Source organism: Phascolarctos cinereus, unplaced genomic scaffold (assembly GCF_003287225.1).
Source record: "Phascolarctos cinereus isolate Bilbo 61053 unplaced genomic scaffold, phaCin_HiC Scaffold_2;HRSCAF=192, whole genome shotgun sequence".
Taxonomy (NCBI): Eukaryota; Metazoa; Chordata; class Mammalia; order Diprotodontia; family Phascolarctidae; genus Phascolarctos; species Phascolarctos cinereus.
In genome coordinates, this window is record NW_027555625.1 from 2,511,379 (window position 1) to 2,528,860 (window position 17,482).

The window sequence follows — 17,482 nt, forward strand, 5'->3', positions numbered from 1 at the left end:
TTCATCTCCAAACCCCTTTTCCATCATCAGGCACTCTAGCCACAGTCTCAGACAGAGACGTGGCCTAGGCCTACCCCTCCTCCAGCAGACTGAATCCTCCATCATCCCCCTCCCTAAATCCTCTACCTCTGCCTACCTTCACACATCATCCTTAACAAACCTTCACCTGTCCCTACCATCCTAGATCTCATGTACCTGATGGTCTTTTTCTCTCTGAAGCATCTGAACACCCTCTCTCCTAAACATTCATCTTCCCTTCCCCCCCACTCATGGGGTCGTGACACTATCCTCTCCTAGTTCTCCCGTCTGCCGGCTCATTATCCATATCATGCCCTAACTTGGATGGTCCCCAAGGTTCTGTCCTAGAACCTCTTCTCTTCTCCCTTGGTGACCTCAGCTTCTAGGGGGTTAGCCGTTATATCTATGTAGAAGACTCCCAGGTCTACATGGCCAGGCTCAGTCTCCCTTGGGCTGCAGGCCCCCATCACCAATTGCTTTTTGGACATTTCATACTCAGTGCCCCAGAGACATTTCAAACTCAACACATTCACAATGGAACTTGTTATCCTCACCACAAAACTCCTCGGTTTCTGTCAAAGCGACCACCAATCCCACTCATCACCTCAGTTCACGACCTTGGCATTGGCCTTGATTCCTCCCCGACTCTCATCCCATGGCACCAACTGCAAAATCTCATCCTTTCTACTGTCTTCCTCTCCTTCAGGTTCAGGCCTTCATCCCCTCTCACCTAGATACAACAAGAGGCTTATCACTGGCTTCCCTGCCTCAAATCTCTCACCACTCCAGACCATCCTACTTCTCACTGTGCTGCCAAAATGATTTCCTCAGAGGCCCTTCTGACTACGGCTCCTCACTGCCTCTAGGATACAACAGGAACCCCTAGGATTGGCTTGGCAAGCCCTCTTCTACCTGGATTTACCCTATGTTTTCTGCCTCACTGGACATTCCCCCGTCCCTCACCTGGTGCCCTGCTCATGGCCTTCCGTCTGCACTCCTCTGTGCCTTGGCCTGGAATGTTCTCCTCTCCTCACGTCTGCCTCAGAGCCCTTCTCTTCCTTCAGATTTGTCTCAAGACCCACCTTCTGCATGAAGCCCACCTTCTATTTACCAACTTTGTAGTTATTTCTATTTAGTCACTTTATATGTGTCCTCATTTCCCCAGCTCAGAATGTGACATCCACCTGGGGACAGTTCTGTCTCTCCAAAAATCACTTGGGACAGAGACCTAGGCTGGCAAACCATAAATTACCCAGCATGGGAGAGGCTGACATACACTAAGATGTGGCCCCCAAGAAAACCACCCTCAAAGGGGAGGGAGTCAGAAAGTGAGTGATAAGGCAGGAAAAGAAGGGAGAAGAGACTTAAAAATACCAACCAAAGAAGTCTGCATTTGATCCGAGAGACAATGAAGAACACCTGGAGTTTACTAGCAGAGGTGTGACATAAAGCTCTGCACTTTGGGAAATGTTTGACAGCTGTATGGCAGACAGCCTGGAGAGGGAGAGACGTATAGCATGAAGACCCCTTGGGAAGTGACTGCAACAGTTCAGGTAGCAGGGGTTGGGGGTGACCAGGAAGACAGCTGAGTAGAGGAAAGGGGTCAGATGGGGACAACAAGATTCCACAACTGATAGGAACCATGAGACAAGGAAAAGTGAAAAAAACACCCTACTTGTGAGTCTGGGAAAGTGGATGAATAATGGTATCACTGGAATGATCAGGGGAGACATAGGGGGATTTGGAACTAGCTGAACAGCTACTGAGTAGTTGAATCCTCCCAGGTGGGCCAGAGTACATAGTGAAGTTGAAAAATCCCAACTGGCAACTGGTGCCCCAGGATGGGAGCTGTTGAAAGAGAAAAGCTAGCTATGTCAACCTGAAAATCATCCAAAGAGAGGATAAATAAATAAAGCTATGGTTGGAGATGAAGTCATACAGACAGGGCCGAGGCTAGGGATAACCACATGGATCAATCAGCAGGAAAGATGGAGATCAGATGGGATGGACAACCAAGGAAAAACAGCATCATGGAAACCAGAGAGGGATGAGCATCCAGGAGGGAGGGAGGGAGGGAGGGTGGTCAGAGGGGTAAAGAGAGGAAGAGAAAAGGCCATCAGATCTGGCCATTAAGAGATGCTCACTAACTCTGCAGAGAGCCATTCAATTGAGTAATGATGCTGGCACCTAGAATACAAAAATTGTGGAGTAAAAGGTGAAGAAATGGAGTCAAGAAACGCAGAGAGCTTTCCACAGAGTCTGGCTTAAAGAGAGATGGGGAGATGGGAGAGATATGGACAGAGTGAACCACAAGGGTCTGCAGGAGATTTGTAAAGATCGATGAGACTTGAGAATTCTTTAGACAGCATGGAAAGATACAGTAAGGAGGAAGAAACTGAAGACTGGAAAAGGACAGTGACTCCAAGGTCAAGAAGATGGAGAAGACGGGACAGAATGGAATCATCAAGGGCACTTGCAGAGAGGGGGAAGGGTGGAGACTGCTGCATGAAGGCAGAGACATGCCCTCCCTCCCACCTCGGTGGCCAGCTACATGTTCAGAACCCCGTATCCCTGCTGCTCCTCATGCCCCCTCCACACTGGCCTGCTTGTCTCCCCACTCAAGTCTAAGCTCCATCATTTCTGTCTACAGTATCCCCACATCTCAGCACCACGTGTAGCTGGTCTACACCCCACACTCTCACCCGCAAACCATCATCTGAGGCTGCTCCCTGTGCTTGGACAGCCTTCCTCTCCTCAGGCTACAGAATACCTCATCTTCCTTTGATATCCAACTCAAATACTCAGCGGGTGCTCAGAAGCCCGCCATGACTCCCTCCCCAGATCTGCCACCTCATCAAAGCCAGCTTTGTTTGGCCTTCTCTCATGCATCTTTGCACTTGTTATGTATCAGGCTCATTTGTGTGCATCCCATCCCATTTCCACAGCATGAGTAACAATGCCTTATACCAGAACACATCATCTGCCCCCAACTGAACACCACACTCTATTCACGAGCAGCACGTGATAAATATTTGCTGAATCAGATGAACGAATCTCTGAGGGAAGATTTCTGCAGCAAAGAGGAGAGGAACAGAAAATGTGGGAAATCTGTTGTCCTTCAGGCCTTTTTCAGGTACTTACCATCACCACACATTGTGGATCCGTGGCATGCCTCATGGCTTCCAGAACTACGTTCCTTTTGAACAGTGGTCGGCAAACTAATGCATGAATGACCCAAGTTCTCACCTCCGTCCTCTGAAAAACAACAAAAACACCAGCTCTGGGCTTGCTAGGGTTAATGCACCACCGGCCTAGTTACCATCCCTTTTATGACACTAGTTAGAGCCAAAGATTTTTCAGTCCACGGATCTTGTTACTCAAACGCTAACTTGGTGGGGGGGGGGGGGACAGGACACGTGGCTAGGAAACCACCAAGGTTAGCCCCATTTGCTGCAATTAAAGGCCAGCTGTTTTTCATTTATTTTCTTGTATTTTTAAACTGATGTTATACTTAGAAATACATTGTTCTTCAACTACACAAATCCTTTCTTAAAAACACAGCAATCAATGTGAAATCATTCTTAAGTTATACAGTAGTATTTACCTAAATAACTTGGTTTTTTCTCATTTCAAAGCTTGCTAAGTTCAAACAGACAATTTTGAAAAATTACGGCCAGAACTGTTTCTAAGACAACTCCTAAAGCAATACATGCAGGTAGAACCTTGCTCCCTGAATCACGGACAAACTTTTACGTCTAAGAGACTACAAGACATTTCCACTTTGATGCCAGCCCATGACAGCCTAAACAATGACACTTCTACAATTTCCTCACAAAAGCCATTGAGATAAGCAGTCTGACGTTAACTAATGTTTAAGGCTAAGAACATCACAGCTGCTCAAAACCTTTCAGGGGCTCCCCATAACCTTACAAAACAAAAGACCTTCCTCACACTCACTTAAAATAGCCTTGGCGCCACCCTCAGGCAGGCCCTCTGTCACAACATCCAGAGCTGATCAGTTACCAAATGCCACCGAGTTCCCTTCTACATCTCTCCCATGTCTCCTCTGCCCCGACAAAGGTATCACCTACCTTCAGAGGCTATTCAGTTCTCCCTTAACTTGTCTCTCCTCCCCATCACTGCCTATGTGATCATCCCAAAGCACAGCTTCACCAATCCAAGCAGCTCAGTGGCTCCTTGGTGCTTCTTGGATAAACATGCAAACCCTGTGGCGGAGCCATTAAAGTCCGGCCCGGCCCCAGCCCACCTTTTCTGACTGATCTGACTTTGGTGCCCCCACCTCCAGCTCCTGCCTACTTCACAACATCCCAATCTCTTACCTCCCAGACACTGCACAAGCTGGTCCACATGCCTGGGATGACCTCTCTCCTTGCCTCGGTGTCTTGAATCCCCTAACTCACCCAAGGTTCCATTTAGGGACTACCTTCTACAAAGAATTTCCCTGATCTCCCCAGCTGTTAGTGCTTTCACCCTCTAGTTCCAAGCCCCAGATCATAGCTGGGGCAGAAGAAAGGCTTGCTGCATGAACACACTTCTTGGCCCTCACTCGCTGGGGAATGCACTTTCCCACTCACAAACCCTAACCCTCCTCAGCCAGAGGAAATCCGGGCACCCAACAATAGCCATGGCCCAAACTCCTCTCTCATTAGCCTGCGAATGTTCTTCACAGCTGTCTTTATACCTACCATGCATCATCTCTTTGTAGGGTCTGTTTTCTCTTTGTTCATTTCTCATCTCCTCAACTAGAGACACTATGGATATCCCAAGAGCCAGGACTGTTCCTGCATTTACTCTAGTAAATGACTCCCACATCATATGTGCATACCTACTGGCTGGATGAGCTCTCTCCAACTTTGTGCTCAGAAGAAAACCCAAGGTTTCCCTTCCATTTCTACACAGATAATTCTGTCTCCTGACTAGGGTCCTATCATGCATCTCTAATTATCAAATGGACGTATAAAATTGGATGTCCCGTGAGCAAGTTCACAACTGAACTCATACTTTTCCCTCCAAAATTTTCCTACCACCATCCTCCCAGTCACCTAGACCCAAAATTCAGGGTCATCTTCCATTTCTCAGTCTCTCAACCCCCACTCACAATCCCTAGCCATGCCCTCCTGACTTTACCTTAGTCACATCTCTCCCACAGGCCCCCATCTCTCCTCTGCTGCTGCTGCTGTCCCCACTCTGGGGCAGGCTCGCATCTCGCCGCCCAGGGACTGCTAGAATAGATGAGGGGGGGCACCGCTGGCCACAAGCTTCTGCCCGAGCCAGTCCGTCCTCCACTCAGCTGTCAGAGTGATCTTCCTAAAGGGGCAGGCCTGATCACGTCATCTCCCTACTCAATCAACTCCAGTGGCTCTCTGTCACCTCTAGGAGTGAACAGAGAATCTTTCTGTTCTCCTGGTTCCATCTCTAGTAGTTTAGGGCACCTAGATTCAAATTTGGGAACTGGCAACGATTATAAAAAGTTTAAATTAGCAACTAAGTCATCCAGCATCCAGTTTAGTGTCAGTTAACACAAGTGGCTAAAATAGAAAACGTACAGTCCGCTAACAAGCTAACACAGTGACACAAACACATTTAATCTCCATTCAAAACAATGGAATCATTTGTGGATTACTTACTTCACCAGATGAACACAAGGCCAGTGCTTTGTGAATCTTGAGATGCTTTATAAATGTGAGTAATTCTCATGTGCTCATAACGCCAAGATTTAAGTGACCTCATCCGGCTTTACAAACTAATTGATGCTGTAATAATAGCTGGCACATGTACTGTGCTTTAAGATTTGTAAAGCACTTTACAAATGTTACCATCACAGCAAAGCTGAGAGGCAGGTGCTATCATTATTCCCATTTTACAAATGAGGAAACTAAGGCAGACAGAGGTAACGTGACCTTCCCAGGATCACAGTTATTAAGCACCCGAAGCAAGATATGAAATCAAGTCTTCCTAATTTGAGGTCCAGGACTCTATCCATGTTTTAGTAACTGGCATTTTTGTATATTTGATTTATTAATAGCTATGGGTAACACAAAAACACTAATTCAAACATGACCCATTCTGAATACCGGGAATTTAAACAATTTCTAAAAAGTAAGCTGGCTAAACAGAATCATTCAATGAAACCAAACAGCTGCAGTTCCTTTTTCATGGCCCCTCTCATTTTTTTGCATTTCACAGGATGGTTAAGAAAGCTCAGTCCAGGGGTGAGGGCCAGACCTGTGATCTTGTCAGCCTGGGTGACTCTTGAATGAGGAAGGCCCATGAACCAGAGCAGGTACCTCCTCTTCAGCCTGTAGCACTGAGCCATCGAGCCAAACTATCCCATAAGCTGCCCGAGGTCCCACCACCATGTGTATCAGAGGTCGACCCACATGCAGTAATGAAACACATCTTATACAACTCTTTTTTTTGCCAAGGATTTCAGGCCTAAAAATGAAGTCACTTAACAAAAACCCAAACTTGTCTCACGTTACAAACCTCCTCTATGGCATGGGCATCTCCCCAAAGTGGTAGGACGCTGGATTATGAGGGATCGCCATCCAATACAACATTAAGTCCCAACTCACCCCAGGGCTATTTCATGCTTTCACTACTTCATGGAGATCTTGTGAAACGCAAGAAATAGGGAAGGGCACAAAGATGGAGCTCCCTGGCGCCTAGAATGAAGACACTGTCAACGAGGTGAGCACAGAAAAATGAACAAAGCCCATCTAATCCTTTTTCACATCTAAGGGGAAGGGAGGGCAGAAGTCCTAAAACATAACACAAGGTATTGATGAGGCATTCAGGTGACTAACGAGCAAGAACTTCTCTAAGGCAAGAAGGCAAAGAACAGGGCCCCAAAGAGTCAGGCTCCTGCTCTTCTCTTCCTTCCCCCATTCAGAAGTTCCAAAATGGGAGGATCCGAGTCCTCTGTACTTCCTTTGAAGCGGAGCTCCTAGATAAGCAGGACAAAGACTTGGTCTGAGGAGCAGCTGCAGGGAGTGGGGCCGGCAGGCGTCCTCTGAAAACTCCATGAGCAAAAGCCTTCCAAACCCCCAGGCCTTCCCAGGAGTGGCAAGCTAGCTGCCTCTGCCTCATGTGTTTCTCCATCAACATTCTCCAAAGCAGACCAGACCTCCCACGGTCACCAGGCACCTGCAGGACACAGCTTCCATGGACTGTTTGAATTTGAGCATGCTCCCTGGCAAAGTCTCCTGCTGATGAAGAGTGGCACGGGGCCTCAGAAAGGCAGACCCACAGAGTTGCCCCAAAAACCCGAGATTCCTTTTGGATGTTCTATACTGACACCCCCTCATCGGTTTCACATTTAGCATGTAATCTCTATCATGATTACTAAGCTTTTCAGATGGTTTTTTTTTACATTTATAAAGTAATGTGATATGAAGAATATATTTCAGTTACTTTTAAAATTATATAACTTCTAAAAATTCTATAAACACCTTCTTTGGCTTAATTATGCAGTCAACTTCTCAGGAGCCAACCCTGGTGTGGAACACGAGACAGGCCAACACAGGTGGTCTTGGTACTTCAGACCATGGCAGGGCAAACTGTTCATATCACTCTTGGGATAAACTCCCCCCTGACCCCGCATTTAGCTCTTGGCTTTATACAAGTATGTCCATTCTTGTAACACACTGCACCTGAATAACCAGTCAAGGGAGCAAGAAGCTCAGCCTGTGAGCCTATGAGAGTCCTCAAAAGGGAAGGAAAGGTTTTGTCTCCAAAAAGCAAGCTGGGGGATGGCCCAAACCTGAGCTCCAGGTCCGAGTTGTCAGAGGCCATTATCTCTAGAGAAGGAACAGCACAGAAGGGAAGAACATTCTGGGCTTTCACCATCTTCTCACAAGTTGGTCTGGGTACAGAGCCCCACTGCTCTGAATCTCAAGCACCAAGGGAACGTCCCCCCCTCAGAGTTCTAGAGAGGCTCAAGAATAAAAAAGGATGTGAGTAAACTGGTCTTGGCCCCAAATGTTTCAGGGAGCTTGGGAACAGGATCTTGGAGGTAATCCCCACCCCACCTCTGCCCCCCAAATCCTTATCCCAAGTTGTGGTGGCATTGCTCTCTCTAACCTTGAGCTCCCACATGAACTCTTAAGGCTGCACATGCCCCCTCATATTATCTGGATTTGAGGAAATCTTCCACACCAAGACCTTAGGAAATAAGGGGCAAAGTGAAACCAAACAAAATACAGAAGCACAGAAATAAGACAGAATTATTGCTGAGAACTCAGGAACCTCCAACTGGACGTCCAGCAGACATTTCAAACTCAACATGTCCAAAACCAAATTCGCAGTCTTGCCCCCAAACTCTTCCCCTCCATGACTGTCAAAGGCAGCACCCTCCTCCCAGTTCCTTTGGGCTCCCAGATCCAACACGGTGCCAAGGCCTGTCAATTTCACCTTTGCAGCATCTCCCAAATGTCCCCTCTCGTCTCTCCTCTGACACCGGCCCCCTCCTGGTGCAGGCCCTGGTCACTTCATACCTGGACTAGTACAACAGCCACCAAAGTGATCTTAGAGGCAGCTAGTGAGCACCACAGCACACAGAGTGCTGGGCCTAGAGTCAAGTCAGACACCTACCAGGTGGATGACCCTAGGCAATTAAGTCACAGAAACTTGTCTGCCTCAGTTTCCTCCCTCATCTGCAAAATGGAGATAATAATAGCACTGATTTCCCAGAGTTGTTGCAAGGATTAAATGTGAATGTCAGTAAAGCATTTAGACCAATGCCTGACACCTTCCCTCCTCCTAAAGACAGGTCTGACTATGTCACCCACCCCCCTCCCATTCAATAAACTCTAGAGGTTCTCTAAGACCTCCAGATCAAATATAAAGTCCTCTCTTTGGCATTCAAACCCCCTCATAACTTGCCCACCCACCACCTTTTTCCCAGTCTTCTCATACCTTACACCCTCTCTACCCCCACCCCACATTCTACAACCCAGTGACTCTGAGCTCTGCACTGTTACTTGCCCAAGACCCTCCATCTCACAACCCTAAGAATTCACTCTGGCTGGCTGCTCCACACTGACAACACCCCCTCTCCCTCCACCTCTCTGCTTCCTGGCTTCCTTCAAGCGCCAGCCAAAACCTCACCTTCCATGAGCAGGCTTTGTGATTCCCCTTAATGTTAGAGCCTATGCTCTGACGACAAGTTTCCTTTTATCCTGTATAAAGAATATCTGTACATAGTTTGTACATGTCGTCTTCCCCCACTGGATGGCAAGGGATTCTTCTGCATCCCCAACACTTGATATACGTGCCTGGCACACAGTAGGCATTCACTAAATGTTTATTGACTGACAACAGCCAGGTTCTTCTGGCTAGCCCCACCTCACCATTTTGTCCTATCTCACTCTTTCTGTAAAGGCAGCCCCAGACCTCCTTCTCCTCACCCTCCCATAATGACTGGGGGGGTGGTGAAGGGCAGCACAATGATCCCATGGGCACCAGGTTAGCTCCTCTCTTTAAAGTTATACTTGGGCACACGTTTGCCAGAAGACAGACATACTGGCTCTGTGGCAACCCCTCTACATGTCTAGGATTGGGAACATAGCAAGGAAAAATGTTTGGGGTTTTTTTTAGACACAGAAAAGGAGGGAAAAAAATTTCTGACCTAGCTATCTACATTTTTCTTTAAAAGGCTTTTTTCCATTCTCTTTCAACTCCTGTGGTTACACAGGAGAAACAAAATGAGCAGCAAACCTCCCTAGTGGCTACCTGTACGTAACAAGGCTAAAATATACTTCCTTTGGAAAGGAAGATTATCTCCAAAGAAGGAGGGCTACCAGCCAGAAAATAGCATGACAGAAGTACAGTTGCAGCATTAATACAGATATGTCGTGCTTTATGATTTCTTCCTCAATATTTTGTATGAAGATGGGATTTTTCTCAATTGAACTCTCTTTAGAGGAACTCATTATTTAAAGAACTTTATGGTGAACCTTTGCAGAAGAGTGAAGACTCATTTTATAATACAAATTAAACATTCCTCAATGTGTCCATTTCATAAATTCAGATTTTTTTATACACTGAATTTTGTTATACAAGTCAGACTTGTATGTGGTATGTATTCATATTGTGTATGTATATGTGAACTTTTAAATTTCAAACATGATGCACAAAGCTGTACTTAGGCAATAACAATATAGTTACTTACTGTTTGAATTTTCTTCTACTACCATTTCTTCATCGATGTTCAATGTTTTTATTCTGGTGCAAAGATTATATGTTTTCCATACTCCTCCTGGTGGTAGGTTTTCAGGAATATTTTTGATGCAACTAGGTTCATTCCTAATGTGATTATGTTGTTCCCAAAATGTATTTCTCTCACATGTCTCAAACTTTATACTTTTAGATTTGTGTTTTCCATTTCCAACTTTCTTCTTCGGGGTTAAGTTTCTGGAATGAAAACAAGTACTAGGGGTGGCCTTCCCAAAAATATTTTTGTAGACATCTTTCCATGGAATAAATTTCCAGTGCTGTGGTCCCTCTTTCCCTGTGCATGTCAAAAGTACATTTTCATTTGGGAAAACCTTATCTAATAGTGGATAAAAGTGCCTTCCCTGCAATTTATACTCAATTTTAGCAGACTGGATGCTATTCACTGCTACAAAATGAGCTGCCTCTTTAGAGAAGACGGCATGCCCAGCTACCACTAGCAGGTCTGCTATGCTGTTTTTCCCAAGTATGACCTTGACTTCCAGTTTCGTCCCAGGGCTGTATTCCTGAAACTGAAAGAACAAACCCGGCTTGCTCAGTAATTCTTGAAAAAAAGCTTTGGCAGCATCCTCCCAGTGGTCCCCATTAGCAGGCAGTACGCCATATAAGGCACAGCGGTAAGCCAGCCGCGGCAAACGCAAAAGTTCCTCAGAAATGACTTTCAGGTTAGCACACTCTGAATGGGGAACACAGACAGAAAACCCATAGTCTATAAACAGAAGCAGCACAGACTGAGTGGAGACTTCGGAAATTTCCACCCTGTTCCACTGGCCTTCCCACCCATATCTGAACAAACAACTGGACCCTGGAATGACCAGTTGTGGGGGCAGGGTGGGTAGGTGATTGGGCAGAGCCAAAAGCAGCCTGCATAGTGATGTCATTGTATCAAAGAAGTCCTCCGGCTGCACACAGAAGTCAGAGGGGTCAGAAATGGCCGTGGCAAAGCCTCCATACTGTTGGCCGCTCTGAAGAGGAGCCCACTTTATGGGGCTAAGAATCTCTGATTGATTCTGCTTAATTTCCTCACTCTGACTAACTCTAAAGTTTAGGTATTCCAATAACAACAGGCCATCCACCAAGATCTCTACTTCCCAAGCAGCACCGAGATAGCGGAGGAACAGGATTTTTGTTTCCAAGTGTGCAAACATGTGTGCTGTAGACTGAAACGACATCTTTCTGGCATTTTCAATCCAAATCCATTTGCAAGGCACAGCTTGTTGGGGAATGCTTCTGATCTCATGGCCGAGCTCCTTCGTCCCCAGCAAGGGCAATACTTCGTACAGGCCACAGTCCAGCAAATAAACAAGCATCTTCTCTTCTCCCAAACACTTCTCCACCCTGGCGCGGCACCATGATGCTGTGACTCTGGATTTTGTCAAGCACTCCAAACCTTCTTCTATATTTTCCACAGGCAGGAAAGGGTTTTCCTTGGCTTCTTTAATGATCAAAGAAAGCAAGCTGGATGACACCTGTGCATTTTTACTTAGTCTCACAGAGAAGCTTCCACATTGTGAAATGTGAAGTATCTTGGCCTTCTCAAGCTGTCCAGGCTTTAACTCAGGACTCGGGATTTTAGCTGGCTGGTAGCAGGATGTTCTGGGGCGTTGACTTTCATCTGACCTTCTCTTCTCTTTGTTATCAATACCCAGACTCACTTTTTTAGAGAGAGTTTCAGGTGTTTTTGATTCTTTCTCTTGCTTCTTTGAACAGGCTATCCATTTCATCATTTCATTAACAACACACTTCTCATCACAAATAATATTTACTTCCCATTTTTGTTCATGCTTCTTCAAAAACTCACAAGAAATTAATTTGTTACTTACTTTTTCAGCAAAGTAAGCTACTGTCTTGCTGTCCCATAATTCATCAGGCTCATCATATCTTACTCCACTAAGAAAAGAATGAAGGCCAAGCTGAGGAACAGTCAAAAATTTCCTATCAAGTTCATGGATTTGGGACAAATTTACAATTTCTGTGTTACCATAGTCAATAAATTCCACTTCAAAAGAATCCCTTGATACAATGTTCTTAATGACTGCTCTATATAAGGTATTATCAACAGCATACTTTGCAACCACGAGATCTCCCACTGAAAGTGCAATCAATTCACTCCCTCTGTCCATATCTGCCATCCCTGCATTTAGTTCTTTTTCAAGCTTAAAGATTAAGTCTTCACTCTCAGCAAGCTGGACGTGGAAACTTGCTGGACTCCATATATTAGATATGTAGCCCTTAACTCTGGCATTCAGGTGGACAGGAGAAGGAGGAAGATCGGAGATTTGTGGTCTTGGCACATTCCCTGCTACTGAGGTAGTTAAGCACTGTCTAGCTATACAAGTTTCTGATGCAGCACATACTGGTTTTCCTTTACTAATTAAGTCAAGTTGGGAAACAGATTCAGGGCTAGTTTTTCTATTTGTATTTTTTAGTCTCTCCTTTAAAGGCTGGTTCACCTTGCTGTCTAAAACAGGCTCAATTTTAACAGAGGCTGTTGATTTTAAAAGTTTGACATGTATATCTTTGGAATTCACAGTTTGGTCTACTTTGTTTTCAAGATGCTTGGGATAACTAGTTTTAGTTATGGAAGAATGACAGCGGTCTACCTTGTCTTTTGATGGTGCCCTATTCAACGTTTTATTTTCACATTTCTTATGAAACTTGTCCACACATTTTCCTTGGTCATACTTTTTGCCATAAACTTGAAGCAAAGTCTTAATTTTCTGATTTATCTGCTGATTTCCATCATACAGTTCTAAGCCATGCTGGGCATGTGAATCCCTAGACACTACCACTGCTTTCAGCGGTTTCCCCAGAAAGTTTTCTTCAAACCAGATGCTGATTTCTGCTGGAATGTCCATATCCCTAAGGCCAGACAGATAGCACTGTACTGCCTGCATTGGTGTAAAAAGCAACTCTGGACAGTGATCTAAAATAGGCATTAATTTGCTTCCATCTACTATTTGTTTATTTCCAAAGTCCACAAAGTATACTTGTAAATAGGATGATAAATCCACGGGAGATACGATTGCTCTGTAAAAGAAGTCATCTTCAAAGTACCTACACAAGCATAATCTTGTTCTGCCATCAAATTTTGGATAATTTGAGAGGTTATTAATCTCTGCAATTTTTGCTGTTATTACCTCCAAGCTTCGACTATTTCTCCTCAGTTGACAATAAAACTTTTTTGGACTTCGAATATGGGATATACATACTTCTTCTTCACTTCCAATTTTTAAGTTAAAAGAAGAATACCAGAAACTGTAAAGGCTCACTGATGCCGGCAAGGACTTTAAGAAGGCACTATGCTGTGCACAACCACAATTGACCAGAAATTCTCGGGCAGTGATGAATGGAGTCTGCAAGTCAACTATGTTGCACAGACAATTTGGATGTATTAAAACCAACGCATAGATGATACAAGTCAATAGTCCATCATAGGAAGAAATAAAGTTTCCAAAATCTATGCAAGACTTTGTTGTCCAACTGAATGATTCAGAATTAATGGGTTCAATTAAATTGTTAAGACTACATCTAAATGCCTGACCCTCTAAAATAAGAAAGTCTGGGTTAATAGCACAAAGATCTTTAATTAAGATTCTTTCCTGATTACCATAGTCAACAAATATGACATCCACTTCTCTGGGGGACACTTGAGTCAGAACAGCTGCTCGGTACCATTTTCCATCTTTCACGTACCTGGCAACACAGGCAACCTGCCCAGCCTGATAAGGGTCACTATGGGTCCCGTAATACTTCTGCATCTGCTCCATAAGCACCATCAGTGCTGGTATGTTACTCTGCAGCTGGCAAGAAAAGTCTCCAGGGCAAGAGAAATATGAACATTTAACATCAATAATAGTTCCAGGCTTGAACACATATTCTTTGTATGGATGGAGAGGCTCACTTATCCCAGACACATGCCCTAGACTTCTGGGAAAAGGGCTTTCTGACCCTGAAAAGGCAGCAATTGAGAATTCCGACTTCCTTGAAGAACTATGGCCAGATATGGCTAAGAGAGGTGGCTTGGCTTGTGCAACTACAAGGTTGTGCTCAGGTTTTAAATTTGGTCCTAAAAACTCTGTTCCAAATTTTGGAAGACATTCTGGTTTTACTTCCCAATATTCTGCATAGCCAGCTTGCACCATAAGCCCAACAACATTAACTTTCCCAGAGGCCTCAACGCATTGCACATTAACAATATACTTGTCATGTTTCTTGTCTACAACTTTAAGCAGGAGTGCTTTGTCAAACACTGTCTTTTTAAAAAAATCTGTTGCTTTCTTTACCCATATATCTTCTGTGGGACACGCATGAGCCAATGAACAGCACATAGCTAGTGCCGGTAACTCACAAAATTCTCGCAGCAAAGTTTTCACATCATAAAATGGTACCGAGTCAGTATTTCCAAAATCCAAAAAGTAAACATTAATCTTATAACCATTAACTTCAGTGATGACAGCTCTATAAAAATGCATGTCCTTGCTGTACCGAGCACAACAAAATAAACCAGGCTCTGGCTTTTTAAGAATCATTTCTTCCTTCTCACAAGAATCATACAATTCTCCTATCTTCTTCGTTAAGTCTTGGAATCTGTTTTGGTGATCATCGGTACGTACCCAAAAATTGGATGGGTTAAGGACGTACTCCACGAAAGCCACATAGGCAGAATTTACTTTCATTTCTACTGTCTTCCAGCGTATGGCCACCTTTGACAAAGGGTCTTTTTCCAGTGCAGAGTTTAATGGTGCCGAATCACCCGGGAAGCTCTCCACTTCACGACTGTTTCTGGGGGAGGGTTTTCTGTCTCCCAAAGGCTGAGAGGTTTCTCCCTCCAACATCAGACTACGCTGGCTACGTGACGGAGGGCATCTGTTTGAATGTAGCAGGTTCTTAGGGCTCATCACAAATTCTTGACTATGGAAAGTTACATAATACAAACGCCCCTCAGGATCAAACTGATCAACATGTGCAAACACCATCTGCCCTAACAAAGCTCGCTTAAATAACTTCAGTTGAAAATTCCTTACATCTCTGTCTGGATTGCTGAAATGTGACAGAGAACAAGGGAATGAAAATAATGGCCCTACACTGAACTCCTGCTTCAGTTTCTTCACGTGCCGGGAGGGCACAGCCTCACTGCTGCCCAAGTCCATGAACCAAATTTTCACTTGGTCGTGGGGCAGGAGCTGCTGTAGAACCCCTCTATACCACTTCCTATTTCTCCTTTTGGCAACACAAAGCAGTCCAAAATTGTCACTTGGAGGATTTCTCTCTCTGCTGATTGCTTCATAGTGCAAAGACATTGCTGTTGTTAAATTTTCCAGCTCTGGCAACCATTTAATTAAGTGACAATAAAATCTGGTGGGACTGACTGCAGAAGCGATTTTCACACTCTCCATACAGTTAACAGGTAGAGATGGCTGCAAGTTATCTAGGACGTGCTGATAATTAGGTGAAATCTCATTATTACTACGTGAAGAGCCAGCTCTTTTATACTGTTGCTGCAGCAGATCCGGCATTTGGGAACTAGAGGGATTAGGGGGACATTCTTTTAACATTTCTATAATAAGACGAAATGAATCTCCATCCACAAGTCTTCCTAACTGTAGCTCAAGAAGCTCGGAGATGATTCTTGGGACCTCCAGGAGAACCATTTGATGAGGCAGAATGGCCTGCACAAGTCCCTTCACGTGGAGACCTACTAATGACGTGAAGTAATTTAAAGCCTTGGGAGACCACTTCTCCCCAAGAGGGAGTATGTTAGCAAAGACACCAACTGCTATCCTTGGAGGGAGTTCAAACAAGCCGTCACCTGCAGAAGCCACATGGGTAGCGCTGACTCTTAGTTCTTTCCCACAGTCTATGAGAAATACTCTATAGGACTGGTTTTTACTTTCTACTACTTGTCCTCTATGCCATTCTCCAGAATCTCTTTCTTCCACCAAACAAAATTCCCCTACGCCAACATTATCATATGCTTTAGGGATCTGCTGGATTTCACTCTGCAATATGTAGTAGTCAAACTCACATTCAACATCATATTTGCCCTGAAACTTCACCAAAATTTCCTTGGCCAGACATTCTATATGAGAGATCTTCAGAGCCACGTCTGAGGATGGTGGGAACAGAGGCTTAGAATCCATTGTCTGTAAAGCAAAAATTAAAGAAGGAATTATTTTCTGAAAAAGCCAACTTGGGAGAGAGGATTCTGGGAAGATGGCAGAATAAGGCAGGAAATTACCTGGCTCTCCTAAATTCCCCCACAAAAATATAAAATAATGCCTCAAAGTGAACTCTGAGCAGCAGAAATAGTTAAGACAGCTTGGGAGGACATTAGGAAAGACCCTGTCTCTCAGGGTGTTGTTGTGACCTGATTGAAGGGCAGATACCTCCATATAGGTGCTGGGGAATCAACAAAGAAGCCCAGGGGCAGGTACTTTGGGAGGCAGCCTCAGCTTCAAGAACTTTCACCTCACTGACAGGGTGGGACAGTGTAGGGGTCAGATAGCTGGTCAGGGGAAGATCCCACAGCCCTGCACTGGCTCTGGACACCGGGTCCAAGTAAGCTCATCACACACAGTCCTAGGCTGTGGCTGTGGGCAAGGAAGAGCAAGCACACCTCGGTGAATGTGATCACAAAGGGGGGGCAGCCTGCTGGCTGTGGGCACTCGCAGGACAGCAAAGGCCTTGGTTTTGGTCCAGGGCAGAGCAGCATGCTGAAGCTTGCAGCTTTGGGAGGGAGCACAGAGAACAAAAGTGTTTGCTGTGACAGCATTGCTGGGGGATCTGGTCATGACTCAGGGGCAGAGAGGACTACCTCAAGTCAGGCTCCTGGGTGGAACTCAGAAAACAACATCAAAAAAACCTGAAACCTGAGATATTATCCCCTACACCATGGGACTAGAGCGGAACTCTAACACAAAGTTAACAGAAAAAAAAGTAAAAAAGGCAAAAGAGAAAGAAGTCTACCATAGTTAGTTGCTATGGTGATAGAAAAGATCTAAGTTCAAACTCAGAAGAAGATAATGAAGTTATCTTAAAAGAGCTACTTCTACCTCAAATTAAAAAGCAAAATGGTCACAAGCCCAAAAAGAGTTTTTGGAAGAGCTTAAAAAGGACTTTAACAATCAAGTAAGAGAGGTTAAGAAAAAAATTAGGAAAAAAATAAGAGCAATGCAAGAAAATTATGAAAAGAAAATCAACCAAGTGG

The 17,482-nt window shown here is 44.8% G+C and overlaps 1 protein-coding gene across 1 annotated transcript in view; it reads right to left on the reverse strand.

The window, feature by feature from the left end:
* TDRD15 (tudor domain containing 15) overlaps positions 1-17,482 on the reverse strand; it is a 41,181-nt gene that overhangs the window by 2,629 nt on the left and 21,070 nt on the right. The window contains exons 2-3 of the mRNA XM_020967468.2: positions 10,211-16,418; positions 3,160-3,273 (exon numbers count right to left, since the gene is read on the reverse strand). Coding sequence (XP_020823127.1) covers positions 3,160-3,273; positions 10,211-16,415 — 6,319 coding nt within the window. The 5' untranslated portion in view covers positions 16,416-16,418. The remainder of the gene's footprint in view (positions 1-3,159; positions 3,274-10,210; positions 16,419-17,482) is intronic.